Source organism: Urocampus carinirostris, chromosome 3, assembly GCF_059441175.1.
Source record: "Urocampus carinirostris isolate Australia breed hairy pipefish chromosome 3, RoL_Ucar_1.0, whole genome shotgun sequence".
Lineage (NCBI taxonomy): Eukaryota > Metazoa > Chordata > Actinopteri > Syngnathiformes > Syngnathidae > Urocampus > Urocampus carinirostris.
Genome location: NC_142351.1, coordinates 20,498,996 through 20,517,192, shown reverse-complemented (window position 1 = coordinate 20,517,192; position 18,197 = coordinate 20,498,996). Strand labels below are relative to the sequence as shown.

Genomic DNA, 18,197 nt, shown 5'->3' with positions numbered 1-18,197 from the left:
GGGACTGAAAACTGTTCTGACTACATGGAACGTAACTGCGTTACTCAATAAATGTGGTTATTGAGTTGGGCTGTTCTCTGACTCTCTCACTCTCTTTTTATGTCTCCATTTTTCTCGCTCTTATTTTTCACTCACTTGCTCCCTTTGTTTCCTGTCTCCTTCTCTCTTTTCTCTCTTCTTTATCTCCCCCTCTCTGCCTTTGTTTTAATCTCTCTTTTCTTTTATTTCTCTAGGCTACTAGTGTGGCTCCTAGTAAGATTTTTTTTCTAGCATGTGGCCCCCTGCTAAAATGAGTTTGACACCCCTGGCTACCAGCTCAGTAGCCTAGATGGTAGGGCGCCCGCGGCGCCCTCTGTTGGCTGCGGCTGCATCGGCTCGCTACAACGGGTCAGGTGTATCGACATTTCGTTCTGTGTACATTGTTACAAAGAATGACAATACAAAGGAAATTATTATTATTATTATTATTAGATCATTTACGGTTTGGCCCCTGGAATCAGACTATAACATTCAACAAATTAGAGAGACTCACAATCCATAAGCGCTGCCATTCATACCTATAAAATAATAGAATTTTGACTCACCTATCAACAGGCATGCATGTTCTTGGATTACGGGAGTGAACCAAAGAAAACCGACAGAAGGCCCAGGGAGAGCATGCAAACTCCACACAGGGAGGTCGGTGGCTGGAATTGAATCTGAAATCTCTGAACTGTAAGACAGACGCTCTAATCAGCAATTTAATGGATTTATTATTGATCCTTTCATCTGAATAATTTAGATATGGACGGCATGGTGCAATAGTGGTTTAACAAATTACCCTACAGTTCTGAGGTCCTGGGTTCAAATCCAGCTACTGGTCTCTTTTTGCGGAGTTTGCATGTTCTCCCTGAGCCTGCACACCTCCTGAACTACAGTGATCACAGATAAAAAAACAATTTTATTCAGTCAATTAACTCAACAAAATAATTTAAGATAAAAAAAAAAACAGACACATAAATAAATTAAACTGGTGTCAGGAATTAATTTTCTAACATTTTCAACACTCTTCCCAGAGAATTTATAACGGGAAAAAAAGTGTGCTTGGATTCAAAAAAGGTTGGGAGACACTGCATTAGAATTATGAGTAATGGATACTTAAGACTTTGATTATGAGCCACCAACTTGGATTCATTTTCAGTTTATCCACAGTTTTACATAGTAAGACAAGTGTCATAAACAACTTATTATTGTCAGAAAAATCAATCCACTGGTTTTCCCAATTGGAAGCTACACCTCTTATAACAATTCCATTGATCGAATCCACAGTGTTGGAGGGAGAGAAGGAAAACCGGATGGACTCCAGGATTAAGGTTCCCCTACAACCTGCTCCACCCTTTCAAAGTTCACATATAAGAGGCAAGATTTCCAAGGTGACAATATACGGGAGGATCTTGCACAAGGGAAAATGCAAAGTTTTCTAGCAAAATAGCGTACGTTTTTGGAATGTAGGAGGGAATTGAAACGTAAAATCCAAACTAGCTCATTTAAGTTCCTGTGCTCCGATCCGCAGGGCACACCTGATAGCTATTCATCTTCCGCTCCTTAGAAAAAAAAAAGAGAACAAATACTTAGATCGACAGCTCTCTTCTTTAAGAATTTTGCCATGGAAATAGTTACAAGAATGAGCTTCCACTTCAAATAGAGGACGTCGGGTCAGTCATAGACAGCAGTCCCGGGGTGGACGCGGCGAGAGAAGAAGCTGGATCCTCGGAACAGGAGACCCTAACAACGAGGAACTTGGGATTCAAGCCGCTCACCGACGACATATTGAGAAAAACGTGTGGAACACGAAGAACACGATACCTTGCGGTTGAAGTGGCTCCAACAGTGCAGCCACGACGTGAAGATTGGCGAGTGTGGAGGAAGTCCTGCAGTCAGTCTGACAATAGAATGCAGATAAATATAACTCACATCTCATTCGTAGATCACAATTGTCCAAGAGGTTATCATTTTAATCCGAATGAACATGAAATTACACTTTGTGACAAATTTATTTACTGGAGATGCCACAGTACCCAATCTGCACAGTGCTGTTCAAAATAATAGCAGTGCAATGTGACTAACCAGAACAATTCAGGTTTTAGTTTATTTTATGCATTGTAACATGCCAAACATGTTACAAGTAGGTACAGTAGATTCTTAGAAAACAAACAAGACCCAGCATTCATAATAGGCACGCTCAGAAGGCTATGTAATTGGGCAAATAGTTCAAAGGTATTTTAAAAAAATAGCAGTGTCTGCTGTTGACTGTAAAAACTCAAAACTATTTTGTAGTTCCAAAAATAAAGGTAGGATTTAGCAATCCTAATATATAGTAACATGGTCAAGTCAAGTCATATTCATGTGTATAGTGTCACGAGGAGGGTGAGGTGACAGGACCAGAACGGAGGCAGGAAGGGAGAACTCAATTGCGTGATGATCCAAAACTTTTATTTACCAAAATAAAAGTTGTCCATAACTCAGGGACAAGACAGAACAAACAGGCTTTAACAAAAACGTGCAAACACAGGCTTCTTCCAACTCAACTAAACAGGACAAGGCATAACAAAACGGACAATGTGTATAATGAGAATGCGATGAGCCAGCAACCGCAAAACCCACAACCCACCCTTAAGTAGCACACACGCAATTAGTTGAACTGCTTCAGCTGGTGCCCAGGGGGCAGGGCAGACCGGTCGCCAAGGCGACCATGACAGTATAGCCCTTAATCACAAAGAGTCTCAAAGGGCTTCACAGACCACAGATTATTGCAAACCAAAACTGAAAAGTTATATTCTTATCTATCGTTAAGTGTTAAAGAGACACTGTAATATCTGACCACTAGATGTCGCTGGATTTTGCAGTGCAATCGAAAACAGAGTTCTAAAAAGCAGAATGCAGAATAAAAACTAGAGACCCAGAGTGACCATAAAGTACCGTATTTTCCGCACTATAAGGCGCACATTAAATCTGATTTTTTTTTTTTTAAAGCTGACTATGCGCCTTATAATCCGGTGCGCCTTATATATGGATCAATATTGAATTACAAGGTCTCGCAACTTACGGTAAGCAGCCACGGAGTCAATTTTATCGCGTAGAAGAAGAAGTGCGCTGTGCATACTGGGAAATATTAAACAACGATTCTCTTTTATTTGTGCGTTTGTATAAAGGCCCCCTAAATGGCTCCTACTAAGAGACACGCTTACAACGCAGAGTTTAAACTCAAGGCGATCAGTCACGCAGTAGAACACGGGAATAGAGCAGCAGCGAGAGAGTTCAACATTAATAAATCGATGGCCAAGTAAGGAAGACTAAACAAAGTTTCCGTGGCAATAAAGCGAGATGTCCACAGTTAGAGGACACACTTGAACAGTGGGTTGTTGAACAAAGAACAGCAAGTAGAAGTGTCAGTACAATAACTATTCGAATGAAGGCAACAGCGCTGGCACGGGAACTTAACATTAAAGAATTCAGAGGTGGTCCTACTTGGTGTGTGTTTACGTTTTACATTTTACAGTTATTATGTTATTGCTTTATTGTTAGTTTTGCACTTGTTACGAGTGTCACTATATTGCGATTGCACTAACGTTTAATTTACCATAACAGTATCAGACGTTTTTTTTGCGTGTTGACTAAATGGAGGAAAAGTAAAATGTTATGCCTTGCTCTTGTTCAAAGATGTTAAAGATGTGTCACAAAAATGCTTTACCTCAGAGAAAATAATAAAACGTCTGTTTATTCATTTTGGGATTGAATGGAGTTGTGGAAAGCTTGTTTGTTATCTATTAATAAAGTTTGACGGACCTATCTGACTGTTTTGTTGACATTCCCTTTAGCGCGGCACCATCTAATGGTTGCATAACGTAACTACATCCTCTACTGTAGCCAAGTCAAGTTAAGTCACATTTATTTATGACGCCCTTAATCACAAAAATGTCTCGAAGGACTGCACAGGATTACAATTACAAAATTGCACAATTACCTGATCTTAAACCAGCATGCACTTATAGCGCCTTATAATGGGGTGCGCCTTATGTATGGAAAAAGTCTAAAAATATATCATTCATTGAAGGTGCGCCTTATAACACTGTGTGCCTTATAGTGCGGAAAATACGGTACATGTTTTCCTTCTCATTTTTTGCCGAGCCCTATGCAAGGTTGTTGTTTTTTTAGTACCATTGCAGCAAGATGGCAAACACTTATATCAGCTACCTCTAGGTGAGGCTTATGTTATGTAAAATAAATGAAAGTATTTAGAAATGCATATTTATATGAACTTATCTGCTTATTATTTAAATCAATATTGTATTTTTTTAATGATTTCTTTACTGGTCACTAAAAAATACACATCGTTAGAACTAATCTACTAATTTCTCAGTAATCATTACGTTTTTTTCAGCCTAAAATTGCCATCGTCTTAAAAAAAAACATATTGGCCAGGCCTTATTTTGAATGGTACAATGTTGTCATTAACTGGAGTACATTATTAACATTTTACCTACAACTCACCCGCAGTTGTTGACGGCCATGACGTCAGCCACCAGTATGAACGGATACGTTAGGATGCTCACCGCAACCTGGAAGAAAAGAGCATAACGACCATCATCTCGGAGAGTCACTTGGCGTATCGCAGTGTGACAACACTTAACTGACTTACCCCCATGACAAACTTTGTGTAACTTCTCACCGCCGAGGCCTGGTTTAGCTGCACACACAAATGTAGAAGCTAATAAGAATAGCTGCAGCTCAGAGCTTCAATGGTGTTAGCACCAAAATTCCCCACATACGAACATTTTTTTCGGGATGTTGAAAAATATCCGGTAATGGCTGTAGGTTAGATTTTGTGTTGTGTGCACCTTTTTCCGAGTACAGGACATTACTGTAGTGCTTCTTTCCGCCGCTACCGGCGTGTGGTGGCGCTGTGAGAGGTCACCCAGAATCCACCCCGAAGAAGAAATCCGCTTCCTCTTCCTAGTTTGTGTGTAAACATTCTCTGCTGTATATCCAGCATGCTATTTAATATCTCGTGCAGCCATTCAATGTTTGGTGTCAAGAAGAGGTGAGCTGTTTCTTTTGATATGAAATTGGAATAAGAAAGCTTGATGCGGTAAAGAAAATGGTTGGATTGCTTTTTTTGGGCCACTTTTTACCACGAAGGAGGACCTCTTGTGGAGCATCTTCCAAAAGTAAGTCACACTCAACTTATTTAACTTTATAGAGCATATTATTTTATGAAACGTTTATTTTTCGGTACAAAACAATACAGGTTACGTACACAAACCTTAAACTTTCTTATATAAAATTCAAAGCGGCGCTGCCACGAGCGGCTGCCTTTTCCAGCAGCTGCCCTATTGTTTTATTGTTTGCTCTTCGGTGTTTTTTCTTCCCGTTTTGACAACTACACCATGGATTACTTCTATCCTATGGACATGGGTTTTAGCGCACAAAAATGCGTGTATTCAAGGAATCAACTCCTTGCCCTGAAGAATTCTCGTGCCGGCGTGATGAAGGGGCCTATCGTGGAAGAAAAGCCGGAGCTAGCTAAGCGGCTAGCGACGTTCTAAGTCTTCGGTACCATCCGTAATTATGGTAAATGCGAACTCACGACCAAATAAGATCATCGAGTGCTGGTGGAAAACATCGAAGCGCACAGGGAGCGCAGTTGCTGTGTTTTGCGGAAACGTGGCTCACGTTTAGCATTCAGGACGCTAACGTGTAGCCATCCGGAGCTACCCGGAGCTATCCGGCTTCAACGCCGCTATACAGAGAAACGAAAGCCGGGGGGAGTCGGAGAGGAGGCGGACTTGCTAACACGATATTTGATATCCTTCAACGTCTGATTCATCATAAGATACACCAAAGAGCTGTTTTCCTTATCATGCTTTTTTACGTTTATTTCTATATTTCAGGATGAATCTGTTTTTCCATTCTTTTTGTACCATGAATAAAAATAGTGTGATAATGAGGCAAAATCTAATGCTCGTTACACACCAGTAAATAAATATATGACCCTTTTCCGCACGAACACTACTGATTTTAATTCAAATGCCAACTCAAACACCCGATTCACTCTGGGAATTCTCACTATAGCCCCCTCGGCACCTCAAAACAGGTTCCATACAAGTCGCCCTTTTTTACTTCAAAAGAGCAAATTTCTCCTAAAGGTAATAGATTTTCATGCCTATATCACAGTTGCCATATTGACTTTGTTATATTGGTATTTTTGTTACATTGATGCTTTATTTTTGTTTGACTCTCTTGGCTTTTTTTCTGAAATCAATGTCATAGAATTATTGCTGCACATAAAAATAACCACAGATTTTTTCAGATAGATCTACCCTCATGACTTTATGGTCTTCTTTAATAAGATGATTCAACGCAAGAAGAGATATATAATGACCGTATAAATATAAACACTGGGGAAAAACAACCTTGCATAATGGCTGTCTGGTCATTTTTTTACCCGTGATTTGTCACTTGAAAATCTTACACAGCTGGTGAGAACAGCTTGCCTGTTTGACCCACTTACGGGCTTGCTCGTTAAAAATCTTTTTTGGATCCCTGGACCTTCATTTTGAAATATTATCAACATATCACTCTCCGTATGTGTTGTTCCAGCGACTTTTGAGTCCGCTGTCATTAAACCTACGCTTAAACGACCCACCCTTGACCCAGAAGGCTTGTTATTATAGACCTGTGTCAAACCTACCTTTTTCTCTAAAATACTTGACAAATTTGTGGCACAGAAGCTGAGTGACGTTATGTCTGAGAATAATCTCTTTGAATTTATGCACTCAGGATTCAGGACAAATCACTCTACTGAGACAGTCCTGGTTATAGTAACCAACGATCTTCTCCTTGCAATGGACTATAAATGCACAAAAGAAGGGGACATAGTACGGAGCCCTGCGGAATGCCACAGGTAATAATAAAAGGCTCAGAGGTCATATCACCTCATCAAACACAATGTATCCTATCTGAGTTGTTGAATCTAAACCATGAAAGGACACATCCTGAGGGACCAATACATTTTCCCTTCTGTTCTAGTAATGTTTTATGGTTCATATTGTCAAAGGTAGCACCAAATCCAGCAACAGCAACAGTGATGACATGCCGGAGTCCATTTCCAGGAGAAGATTGTTGGTTACTGTTGATGTCTGTGGATTGTCTGTTGATGTCTTTGCAACATCCATTGTAGCCTGGAAGGGGGATTACCTAATGTGCAGCCCCTTTTCAAGGTTTCTTCATATTCTTATGCTGAAGTTTTTGAGTTTTTCCTTGCACTCATGTGGGTTTTAGATCCGGAACTGGTGTAATAGAAGCCTATAATAAGTACAGCCCTTTGAGACTTCTTGTGATTAGGGGCTTTACAAATAAACATTGACTTTTCATTGTAGTCATTACCCAAAAAAACTTTTATTGCACAAAATCTTTGTGCTGTTTTCATTGTTACTATTAACTAATTTAAGGGGCGAAAAGTACCGTATTTTCCGCACTATAAGGCGCACATAAAATCTGATTTAAAAAAAAAAAAAAGATGACTATGCGCCTTATAATCCGGTGCGCTTTATATATGGATCAATATTGAATTGCAAGGTCTCGCAATTAAGAGAAGCAGCCACCGACTCCATTTTTCGCGTAGAAGAAGAAGTGCGCTGTGCATTCTGGGAAATATTAAACAACAATTTTCTTTTATTTGTGCGTTTGTATAAAGACCCTGAAATGGCTCCTTCTATGAGACATGCTTATAACGCAGAGTTTAAACTCAAGGCGATCAGTCACGCAGTAGAACACGGAAATAGAGCAGCAGCAAGAGAGTTTAACATTAATGAATCGATGTTGCGGAAGTGGAAGAAGCATGAGGATGAGCTGTTTACGTTTTACATTTTACAGTTATTATGTTATTGCTTTATTGTTATTGTTTTTGCACATTACGAGTGTCACTATATTGCGATTGCATTAACGTTTAATTTACCATAACAGTATCAGACGTTTTTTTGCGTGTTGACTAAATGGAGGAAAAGTAAAATGTTATGCCTTGCTCTTGTTCAAAGATGTTAAAGATGGGTCATGAAAATGCTTTACCTCAGAGAAAATAATAAAACAGCTGTTTATTCATTTTGGGAGTGAATGGAGTTGTGGAAAGCTTGTTTGTTATCTATTAATAAAGTTTGATTGACCTATCTGACTGTTTTGTTGACATTCCCTTTAGCGCGGCACCATCTAATGGGTGCATAACGTAACTACATCCTCTACTGTAGCCAAGTCAAGTCAAGTCACATTTATTTATATGGCCCTTAATCACAAAAATGTCTCGAAGGACTGCACAGGATTACAATTACAAAATTGCACAATTACCTGATCTTAAACCAGCATGCACTTATAGCGCTTTATAATGCGGTGCGCCTTATGTATGGAAAAAGTTTAAAAATATATGATTCACAGTGCGCCTTATAGTGCGGAAAATACGGTATTATCTAATGATCATGACATTTCAGAGCAAAAAGTATCGGAATCGTGTGATACTACCCTGTATTTACTTGGATCTGATCTATACCAAAATCCCCGGTGTCACCCACTCCTACTAGATGTGCACTTTCTTATATTTTAAAAGCTATTAAAGAGGAATTTGCTATGGTCATATATTGTGTACTCCATAAAACAATACTGATAAATTTATAGCCAATTATGTTGCATGTGTCACATGGGTGCCATAAAACCCCAGCACCGCCTACTAAAGCATGCCGTCCTCCGTTCCTACTGTTATAAAACAGCCGCAAACGGTCCCATGTGCCCTCCCACTCAAAACTCTTAACACGAAAACACTCGGACCCTCGTTCTGCGCAAGCCAGACCTGAGAAGGGAACTCACGCTGTCGTCTACGGCGTAGGTGTTGATAAAGTGAGTCAGAAGATTGCAGCACCACAAGAAGAGAACTTCGCCCAATACGTGAGGCATCAAGCCACTGCGGACACAACAAAAAAGTCAATGCCCGTACAAAACACAGGCGCTTAATGTTATATGGGGACTGAGAAGGTCTCACGCGTAGAAGCCGGCCACTCCTTCTTCTTTAAAAATCCGGCCCATGCTACTGAGAAGTCCACTGAGAACACGACAGAACGTTCGCATTAATCCACAAAATGGCTGCTGATAACTACTAATGTGTTGATATCCATTAAGCAAATTCATTTTGAAAAATCCTCTCATTTTGTTTTGCATTAAGGCCGTCCTCTTGTGTGTGATTTTGAACATTAGTCTGTATTAAATGAACGAATATCCGATGTATTCATATGATTTTGCTCTTCGGGTGCGCTCACACAAGGTGGGCCTGTAAATTCAGTTTGGCTTGGGGAGGTGGATCCGGAACTTTACGGTGCCTAGCGAAAAAAATGGCCCCACCCCAAGAATTTTGGGTCATATTGCCACATTTCAGGCTATAAACCTAAGGCGAAAAAATGGAAAATGGTTTCTAGGAATCAACAACATGCGAGACATAATCATATAAAGCAAAAAAAACATTTCAACATTTTATATTTACAAGGAAAAAACTGAAGTGTTGCAAAAATAATGGCCCCCTGTTCAGCCAATTGACTCCAGAAGTTCTCTGATGTCCTATTAATAATCCAATGTGGATCTAAATGACTAAAAATGACAAACAGTGCGCATTAAGTCTTAGTTTAAAATGCACCTGCTGGACTCGAAGTCTGTGAAAGTAGATACTGGAGAACAGGCAGCATTATGAAGACCAATTGTAAATGGTCTGCATTTGTATAGCGCTTTTCAAGTCAATGAGTACCTCCCAAAGTGCTTTACAATGTGCTTCATTCTTTTTCTCCTATAGCAGCATCAGCCATTCAAGGCAACTACCTCCTATCGGGGGCATTAGGGATTCAGTGTCTTGCCCAAGGACACTTCGACATATAAAAAGGAGGAGCCGGGAATCGAACCTGCGACTTTTTGATCCCAAGACGAGCGCTCTACCTCCAGAGCTAATGCCGCCCAAAGAACACAATTCACATATTGATAAATTTGCGGAAATGATCCAAGCAGGAAGATTTCACAACATTTACACAGCACTGAGCGAGCAATAATATGAAAATGGAGAGAGCATAAAACCACTGCAAACATAACAACTAAACGTCTCTGTCCGAAGTTGCTATGTGCATGGTGGGTAGACATAAGATATGCATCTGCTTTGAATGGCCCGACTGAAATCACATCGCCGTTTTGATAAATCGGTTATTGTGGTCACACCATGTCGCCATGAAGGTAAATCATGGAATTATTAAATAAAACACTTGCATGTTACTGAATTTTTTCAGTTCAAACAAATATCTTATGAATGTGTTCACATTTTTAAGACTTTCGAAAATTAGATTAAAGACATTTTACTGCCAATAAAACCTTATTTTTAGAATCATGAATTCAAGCCTGATGTCACTGTTTTGTGTGGTGGAATCAAGAAGAAATGCTATAAAGCACAGGAAACAATACAAACTACAGAGACTCTTAGTGACCAAACCACACCATTTTTCTTGAACGAAATTGCCCAAGCTTTTATAGGTTTTATGTTTTTTTCTTTTTATAATATTACTATTTGCTCATGAGGTAGTATGGTATATTTTATATATATATGTATTTGTTTGAAGAACCTGTTTAAAATTGCACAATGTATAATCAAATATATTAAATGAAGTAAAAATCTAGCACATCATTTTGTTAAATCTAATTACTATTTTCACAAAAATAGAACGTATTAAAAATGAGTTTTTCTACAGGCAATGATCTGCATGCAATAATATAACTTGAAAAAAATAGGTTAAAAATCGAGTCTAAATTTACAGCAGAAATGAACCAAAATTAATTTCCTGTGTTACTTACTACCTACTACACTGTGCCAAGAATGATATGAAAGACTTTAAGGGATGTCCTACCTGTACTTGACCTCTTTGCCGACAAATTGGGCCATGCAACGCACCGACATGACTGGCACAAGAATAAAAAATGTAAGTTACAATAATATAATAATAAAATATATCACATACAGTACATGTAGATCAGGGGTCTCAAACTCAATTGAGTTGGGGGGCCACTGAAGCTAAGATCTTGTGGTTGGGCCAAATGGGGTTTCCCACAAAAGCTACGCTGATAAAAACATTCTGCTTCTCTTAATGGGACAGTGAATTATATTTGTCCACTAGATGTCACTGATTCGTAGTGGAATCAAAAATGAGTCCAAGGAAAACTACAAACTATGGAGACTGAAAGTGAGCAGAAAGCACCCTTATTTTTCCAATTTTAGCCAGCCTTTCACAAAGAAAGACAAAAGGGGGGAAATTATTTTTTTAATTAAAGGAATAACAAATTTAGAGAAAGAAATAAGACAAAGAGGCAAAAAAGGAAATGGGTAATGAAAAGTAGGGGAAAAGAAAGCAGAAAAGGACAATGGAGAAAAAGAAAAAAAAAGAGGAATTAAAGAGAAAAGAACCACAAATAAATGAATTTTCTCTCTTTTTTTCTTTTCCATTTTTTTGTTTCCTTTTTTCCTGAGTTTCAATTTCGTCTTGTTTCTTTTTAATTGTTTTGTATTTTTTCTATTATTTTTTTCTTGTTTTTAAAATGTTTCTTTTTTCTCTTTTTTCATAGCGAGTTTCTTATTTTTTGTTCCTAATTTTCAATTTTATTTTTTGTCCCTTCTCTATTCATGTTTTTTTTTTCCCTTGAGTTTCACTTTTTGTGCCATTTCTTTTTTTCATTTCTTTATTGTCCTATTTTCATTTTCTTTTTCTCTCGAGTTTTACAGTTTGTTTTATTACTTATTTTCATTATCATTTTTTTTTATTTTCTTATTCCTCTTCTTTTCAAAAGTAATAAGATGCATTTTGGTCACTTTGAGTCTCCGTATTTTGTCTTCGCCCATGTGCTTTTAGCACTCGTTTTGGGTGGCTCGACATCTAGAGGGAAAATAATACACACTGTCCCTTTAACTTTCATATTAAGGCAGGGGCTTCCAACTGCCATCCTGGGGGGGGTCGCAATTCTGCCCCCGGGCTTCGAATTAGAGACCCAGGATGTAGATAATCGTATTTTCTACAAATGGGACACTTTCCCTTGCAGTATTTTCACTTTCAATTCAGAGTTTTACATAATTAGTTGTGGAAATGCAAAGACAGCATTCCTAATTATGTTGTTTCTATGCTTCCTTATTATTAGTATTATCATACTATTATTTCACTTTTTGTTTATAGGTCATTTAAAATGACATCTGATTTACTCCGTTCCAACTTTTAGGAAACATTCATGGTATATTGGCAATTTTCTTTTTGGTCAAAAAAAATCTTACAGTTGATGTACAATTCAAATATGAATATAAAATTTCTCCTATTGCTTTTCAACGGATCGGACTCCCTAAATATTAGAAGTCCACCTTAACCACAACCTGTACTTTACATACCACTAGTCATGGTTAACAGATGTTTGATACTGACTGTTAAGCACAGTGTTAAATTCATTGACCATTGTCAAGTTTAGTAATAAATTAGTCTGGGGTATTCCTCTCGTGAAGGGGTGGGCAAACTACGGCACGCGGGCCACATAGGGCTCGCCAGGGTTTTTAATCTCCCCCGCTGGATGAAAATTTTAATAATGATCATATACATGTTTAATGGTAACCAAAACAAGTACTACTAATCAAAATGTTGTTTTGATACTACTCTTGTTACCATTGTCCCTTCCTTTGCACTGTGCTCAAGGCCATCATGAAAATAGCTGGCTACGTTTTTCTGTATTGGCAATTTATTTTTTAGCATATATTGATCTTATTTAACAAGATCTTTATAAAATATCATGCAAACAAAATCACTTCTGAGCTCAAACTTGTCAAAGTATTATCGAAATGAGTGCTAAAAAACGGACGTATTATATGGACGTGCTTTGATCCAAATAAATTTAATGAAATTGTCTATTTATAAAACATTTAAGATTTAATATAACGTGTTCATGTAAATGTCTGCATGTCGGTTTATTCATAAATGCATATTCAAAAAATTGAATAGACCACCATTATCATTTGCACTCGTTTTTTGCTGACCTATTCAATACAAAATATATCAAATCAGTTTTTACTGTTTCTTCGCCAATTTTTTGTAACCATATGCGGCTTGCGACTCAAAAAGTTTGCCCACTCCGATTGTAGTGACATTTAATTCGTTTCGATCCAAAAGACGATAGATAGATAGATAGATAGATAGATAGATAGATAGAGATAGATACTTCATTCATCCCCATAGGGAAATTCACACTTCCAGCAGTATCCTTGTGTTGAAAAATAAAATAATAAAATAAAAGATATAGAATACAAAAAATACCCAATATAGCGTGTTGACATAGAGTATTTAAATAGTGCTACAGAAAATACAAACTGTAACAAAAATAGGGTAATATGCAATTATATATATATATATATATATATATATATATATAAATTATCATTATAGATACCTTTTGGATTTGAAATTCTAAACAAATCCTCAGAATATCAAATTCACAACAGAAAATATTCGCCAATTATTATTGTCCTTAGCAATTTATGGTTGACAGAAACCTAATTCGTCACGATATGTTTTTTTTTACAAATGTAGAATATTGGAAAACTCAAATCTGTGAATGTTGTTTGGTGTTGTTTTCTTCTTGCTTTTTTTTAATTTCATGTCTAAAGAGTTAAAATGCGATTCAGAGAACAGGAGGGAAGAACTCAAGGCTCACACTTGAAATGATTGTAAGGCATTCAATGAGACGGGACTGCTACAATGGAAAAGGCATAATGGTCTTTCCTGGAATAATAACATCAACATGGCTTGCTTTGAGAGCCCTTCGAAAAAACTCAGGAAATATTCCCACCTGTCTGTGAAGTCAGTTGACTGAATTGCATTGTCTGTAAATAGCACAAGCACTTATCATAGTCGTACCATGAAAAGGATGAGTGGCTATTCTAGACAGGCACTGGATCAGCATCTCGTGAGAGGTCTACAAACAACAAATGAGACAAAGAGAGCAAGAACAAGTTCAAACAATCAAAGATACAATTGTTGGTGAGCAGTCGCAATGCACTATTGTTTACACGTGAACTGAAGTTCTGAGATACGGGGATAAAACAAACACTTCACCTCTTTCATGAGTTTTTTGAGAGGAGTTTGCTCATCCTCTTTCTTGGATCGACACTCCGTCTGTTCCACAAGAACAATGAGAAGGCGGCGTTGCAATTTTAAGCGTGTCCATATTCTGGAATTTGCTGGGGAAAAAAACGATTGGTTGGCGTTTTTCCTTTACTTGTTTAACTTTGGTCCTGATGACAGTGGAGATGACGATGGAAGCTATACGGGGGGTGAGGCCGCGAAGAAGTCCGCTCTTTCCGTCCACTTTAACGATGTGCTGCGCTGCAAATATGTTTTGCTGCCGTGAGCTTGCGATGGTGTGATGCTGGACCAACTGGTGGAGGAATCCACTCACCGTAGGTGAAGAAGCCAGGCAGGTATAAAACTCTCCTTCCAAACATAGTTGTGCCTACGGTTGGTGGAAGAGGTTCATGTCCAATCTGGAAAGAAAAAAAAAACAGAAAAATTTAAAATGTTGTAGTCAACAGCGATAATCAAAATAAAATATTGCTTACATCATTGCCCTTCTACTAGTCTTATATTTAGTTTGCTGATAACTCGACACATATTATTTATAATATAATTCAGAAGGTATGAAAATGTATTGATTCAATCATTTTCCAGACCGCTTATCCTCACTAAGGTCACGGGGGTGCTGGAGCCCATCCCAGCTGATATCAGGCAATGAGCAGAGGAACATCCAAAAATAATAGCCAACCAATCTCAAGGCACATAAAATTATTCACTCATGCATTTGTCACCCATCATATCTTATTCTTTATGCTTATTTTTGCACAGCTATACAACAATTGTATGATGCACTCACAACCAAGTCCAAAAAATTTGTGAATATTGCATACTGTCGTCCGTGGTCTTTCTTTTCCTCGGAGTGTTTATTTGATTCTGTGTAGCAAGAAGGTATTTTTTACACATTAAAAGCTGAGTGATGAGGAATTCCTTATTACAGAATATTCTGGGCACAACAGAACAATGGCTGAATTCACTTGTGCAAAGGCAGTGGTGGTTTAACATCCCCCCTTTACAAAAAGGGCGGTCCATAAAGGGATGGTAAATCAATTACATTTACATTTATATATTACAGAATATTCTGGGCACAACAGAACAAGGGCTGTAGGAATTCACTTGTGCAAAGGCAGTAGTGGTTTAACATCCTCCCTTTACAAAAAGGGCGGTCCATAAAGGGATGGTAAATCAATTACATTTACATTTATATATTACATAATATTCATCAACTTTAAACATTGAAGAGTTCTAACAGTTGATTAGAGCACTATCCTCCTGACGATAATTTTGTCACCCTTGAGGAAATTTGCTCAAGCCGCTCATTCTTTGCCTGAAGAAATCAATTACAACATGTTAAAAGGAGACTGTATGTTGTTAAGAGCATCCTGATGGTGGAAAAAAAAACTTAATTCACAAAAGAAAAGCCAAAGCCAAAATACATGAACTTTGAGATAAATGTAAACATGCAGTTTAAAAAAATTGCATTTAATTTTACATAACATGAGCATTACCTCGAGGGAGCTGACATAATTGCTGCTATGGTTACCTAAAAAAGGAAAAAATTCTTAGCAAAAGGCTGGGCAAAAATAATTAAAAGAAAAAGGTGTTGTTTGGTCAATTTGAGTCTCTGTAGTTTCTATTCTTCATTCTGCTTTTTATAACTCATTTGTGTTTGCACCACACAATACAGCAACATCTAGCGGTCAAATACTACACACTGTCCCTTTAACAGGAATAAGAGCTGGATTTGTTTTGATGTGGTCACATCTCATGGCCTGAAATTGATGTTTTCTGTCTCATATTGTGTATTCCACTCGAAGAAGGTGACAGACCTTAAGAATGGCGCTTAAGGACACTTCTAATTAGATATAAAACACAAGTTATATATTAACAACTAAACAAAGTAAAAAGTAATAAACTGAGAAGTAATACAATCATGACTAAATACGGGCCTAGACATATTTCAATATTACAAGATTATGTAACCTAATATTTTTTTGATTTTCTTATTTTTGTTCTTTAAAATATTGAATTACATGCTTGTCCTGAATAGCCACATCTAATCTCAATGTGAACAAAATACACTGTGTTGTGTTCAATGACAATTAAAAACTGTTGTAATTCACATAATGTTGGTGTATACCTGGTCAATTTAATTTATGCATTTTTTTCTAACGGCCACCGGGGGCGCCCGAGCAGTAAAGGTGAGAGTAAGACACGTGGAATATATGTAACAAGGATCAAATCCAGCTTCAAGCGTTCCTGTGCGGAATTTGCATGTTCTCCCCGTGCTTGCGTGGATTTCCTCCCACATTCCAAAAACACGCATGTCAGGTTAATTATCACATCCACTCTACAGCATTATCTCCAGACAGAAGAGCAGCTTCAGCGACAGACTGCTGTCACAGTCTTGTACCACAGACCGACTGAGATATTTTCTTCCTCATGCCATGAGGCTCTTTAAATCCACCCGGCGGAGTAAACGCCCACATTAAGCCACACTCCCCACATTGCATATTACCGTATTTTTTTTGCAGTGTGTATTCTGTGTAGCACTATCTAGATACTCTATATAACACGCTACATTGGGTATTAACACGCCACATTGGGTATTTGTGTATTGTATTCTTTTTGCTTTATTATTGTTTTGTTGTTCAGCGTAGGGATGCTGCTGGAAGTGTGAATTTCCCTGCGGGGATGAATTAAGTATCTATCTGTCTATCTATTAATTGGCCAGTCCAAATTGTCCCTATGAGTGAGTGAGTGAGTGAGTTGTTTGTCTCTGTGTGCCCTGCAACTGGCTGGCAACCAGTTCGGGGTGTCCCCTGCCCACTGCCAGAAGATAGCTGGGATGGGCTCCAGCACCCCGGCGACCCTACTGGGGATAAGCGGTGCAGCTGATGAGATGAGAATAATATAAACTTGTTAACGAAAATAAGCGTTGTTGTTTTTTTATTCTAAATATTCTTTCTTTCTGTGAGTAGATAGGTGTTGCGCTGTGTAAATAAGATTTATTATCGCTTAATAATTGGAATTGCAATCATAAATGAGATGAGCGATGGGCTGAGGAAGACCAGCGCAATATTTTTCCTTAAAACTGTAAACAAAAACAATACTAAACGCTCCCGACATTATATACACAATACACATGGCACGGAATAAAAGTTGTGGCGCTTTGAGTATTTTTTGTTTTCATAAATAAAAATAAAATAAAAACTCAGCTTTCGCGGATCACGTGACTACTCGGCTAGCATAGCTCCATGGGCTAATGGCAAGCTACCTGAACGAGCAGTTTGACATAAAGAAGCGGATGCGTTGCGGCCGTCATTCCAGCTCCGAACAGGAGAACCGCGGCGCCCATATCCGAACCACTCGCATCCTCTTCTGCGTCGTCTCTCTCTGAAGTAACGCTGTTCCCTTGCGAAAGCATAGTTAGCTTTCTGGCCTGACTGACAGTGGAATGGACGGAAGGGGGCTGGGGGGCGGTCTTCTTAAATGACTTTGACGTTGTTGTTTTTTTAATTATTATTTTTATTTTAAGAGCGATTTCTTTTGAATATTGCAAATACAAACAAAATTGGCACGATAAAGTAAAAAATAATAATACAGAGTTAACATTTTCAAGATAACATAAGATGCTGCAGAAATACAGAGGGATAAATGTCCATCCATCAATTATCTGCACCGCTTATCCTCAATAGTTTCGCGGAGGAATACATGTAAATTATGAAAATACAAAATCATGACATGTTTAAACTGAGGAAGAAAAGTTACACAATGTTTTTATCATTATTGTTGTCCATTGTAGGGCAGCGCGGCAGCGCAGTGGTTAGCGATATAACCTTCCTGTGTGGAGTTTGCATGTTCTCCCCGTACTTGCGTGGGCTTCCCCCGGGCTCTCTGGTTTCCTCCCACATTTCAAAAACATGCATGTCAGGTTAATTGGCTGGTCCAAATTGTCCCTAGGTGTGAATGAGCGAGTAGTTGTCTGTCTCTGTG

At 38.2% G+C, this 18,197-nt stretch overlaps 1 protein-coding gene across 4 annotated transcripts; it reads right to left on the bottom strand.

Moving 5' to 3' along the window:
- Positions 1-811: 811 nt before the first annotated feature.
- LOC148369063 (mitochondrial carrier homolog 1-like) lies at positions 812-17,683 on the bottom strand. 4 transcript variants are annotated; one of them, XM_088329879.1, is made up of 13 exons: positions 17,479-17,679; positions 14,530-14,614; positions 14,350-14,456; positions 14,187-14,246; positions 13,989-14,046; positions 10,956-11,007; positions 9,065-9,124; positions 8,893-8,986; positions 4,679-4,726; positions 4,531-4,598; positions 1,846-1,921; positions 1,660-1,764; positions 812-1,583 (listed from the first exon to the last, which is right to left on the bottom strand). In XM_088329879.1, the coding sequence occupies exons 1-12, from the start codon at positions 17,626-17,628 to the stop codon at positions 1,696-1,698; spliced, it is 927 nt and encodes a 308-aa protein (XP_088186005.1). In that variant the 5' UTR covers positions 17,629-17,679; the 3' UTR covers positions 812-1,583; positions 1,660-1,695. The 4 variants fall into 4 exon arrangements, with proteins under 4 accessions (XP_088186005.1, XP_088186006.1, XP_088186004.1 ...); XM_088329880.1 differs by having other exon boundaries at positions 1,676-1,764; XM_088329878.1 differs by having other exon boundaries at positions 812-1,764.
- Between the last annotated feature and the right edge of the window lie 514 nt (positions 17,684-18,197).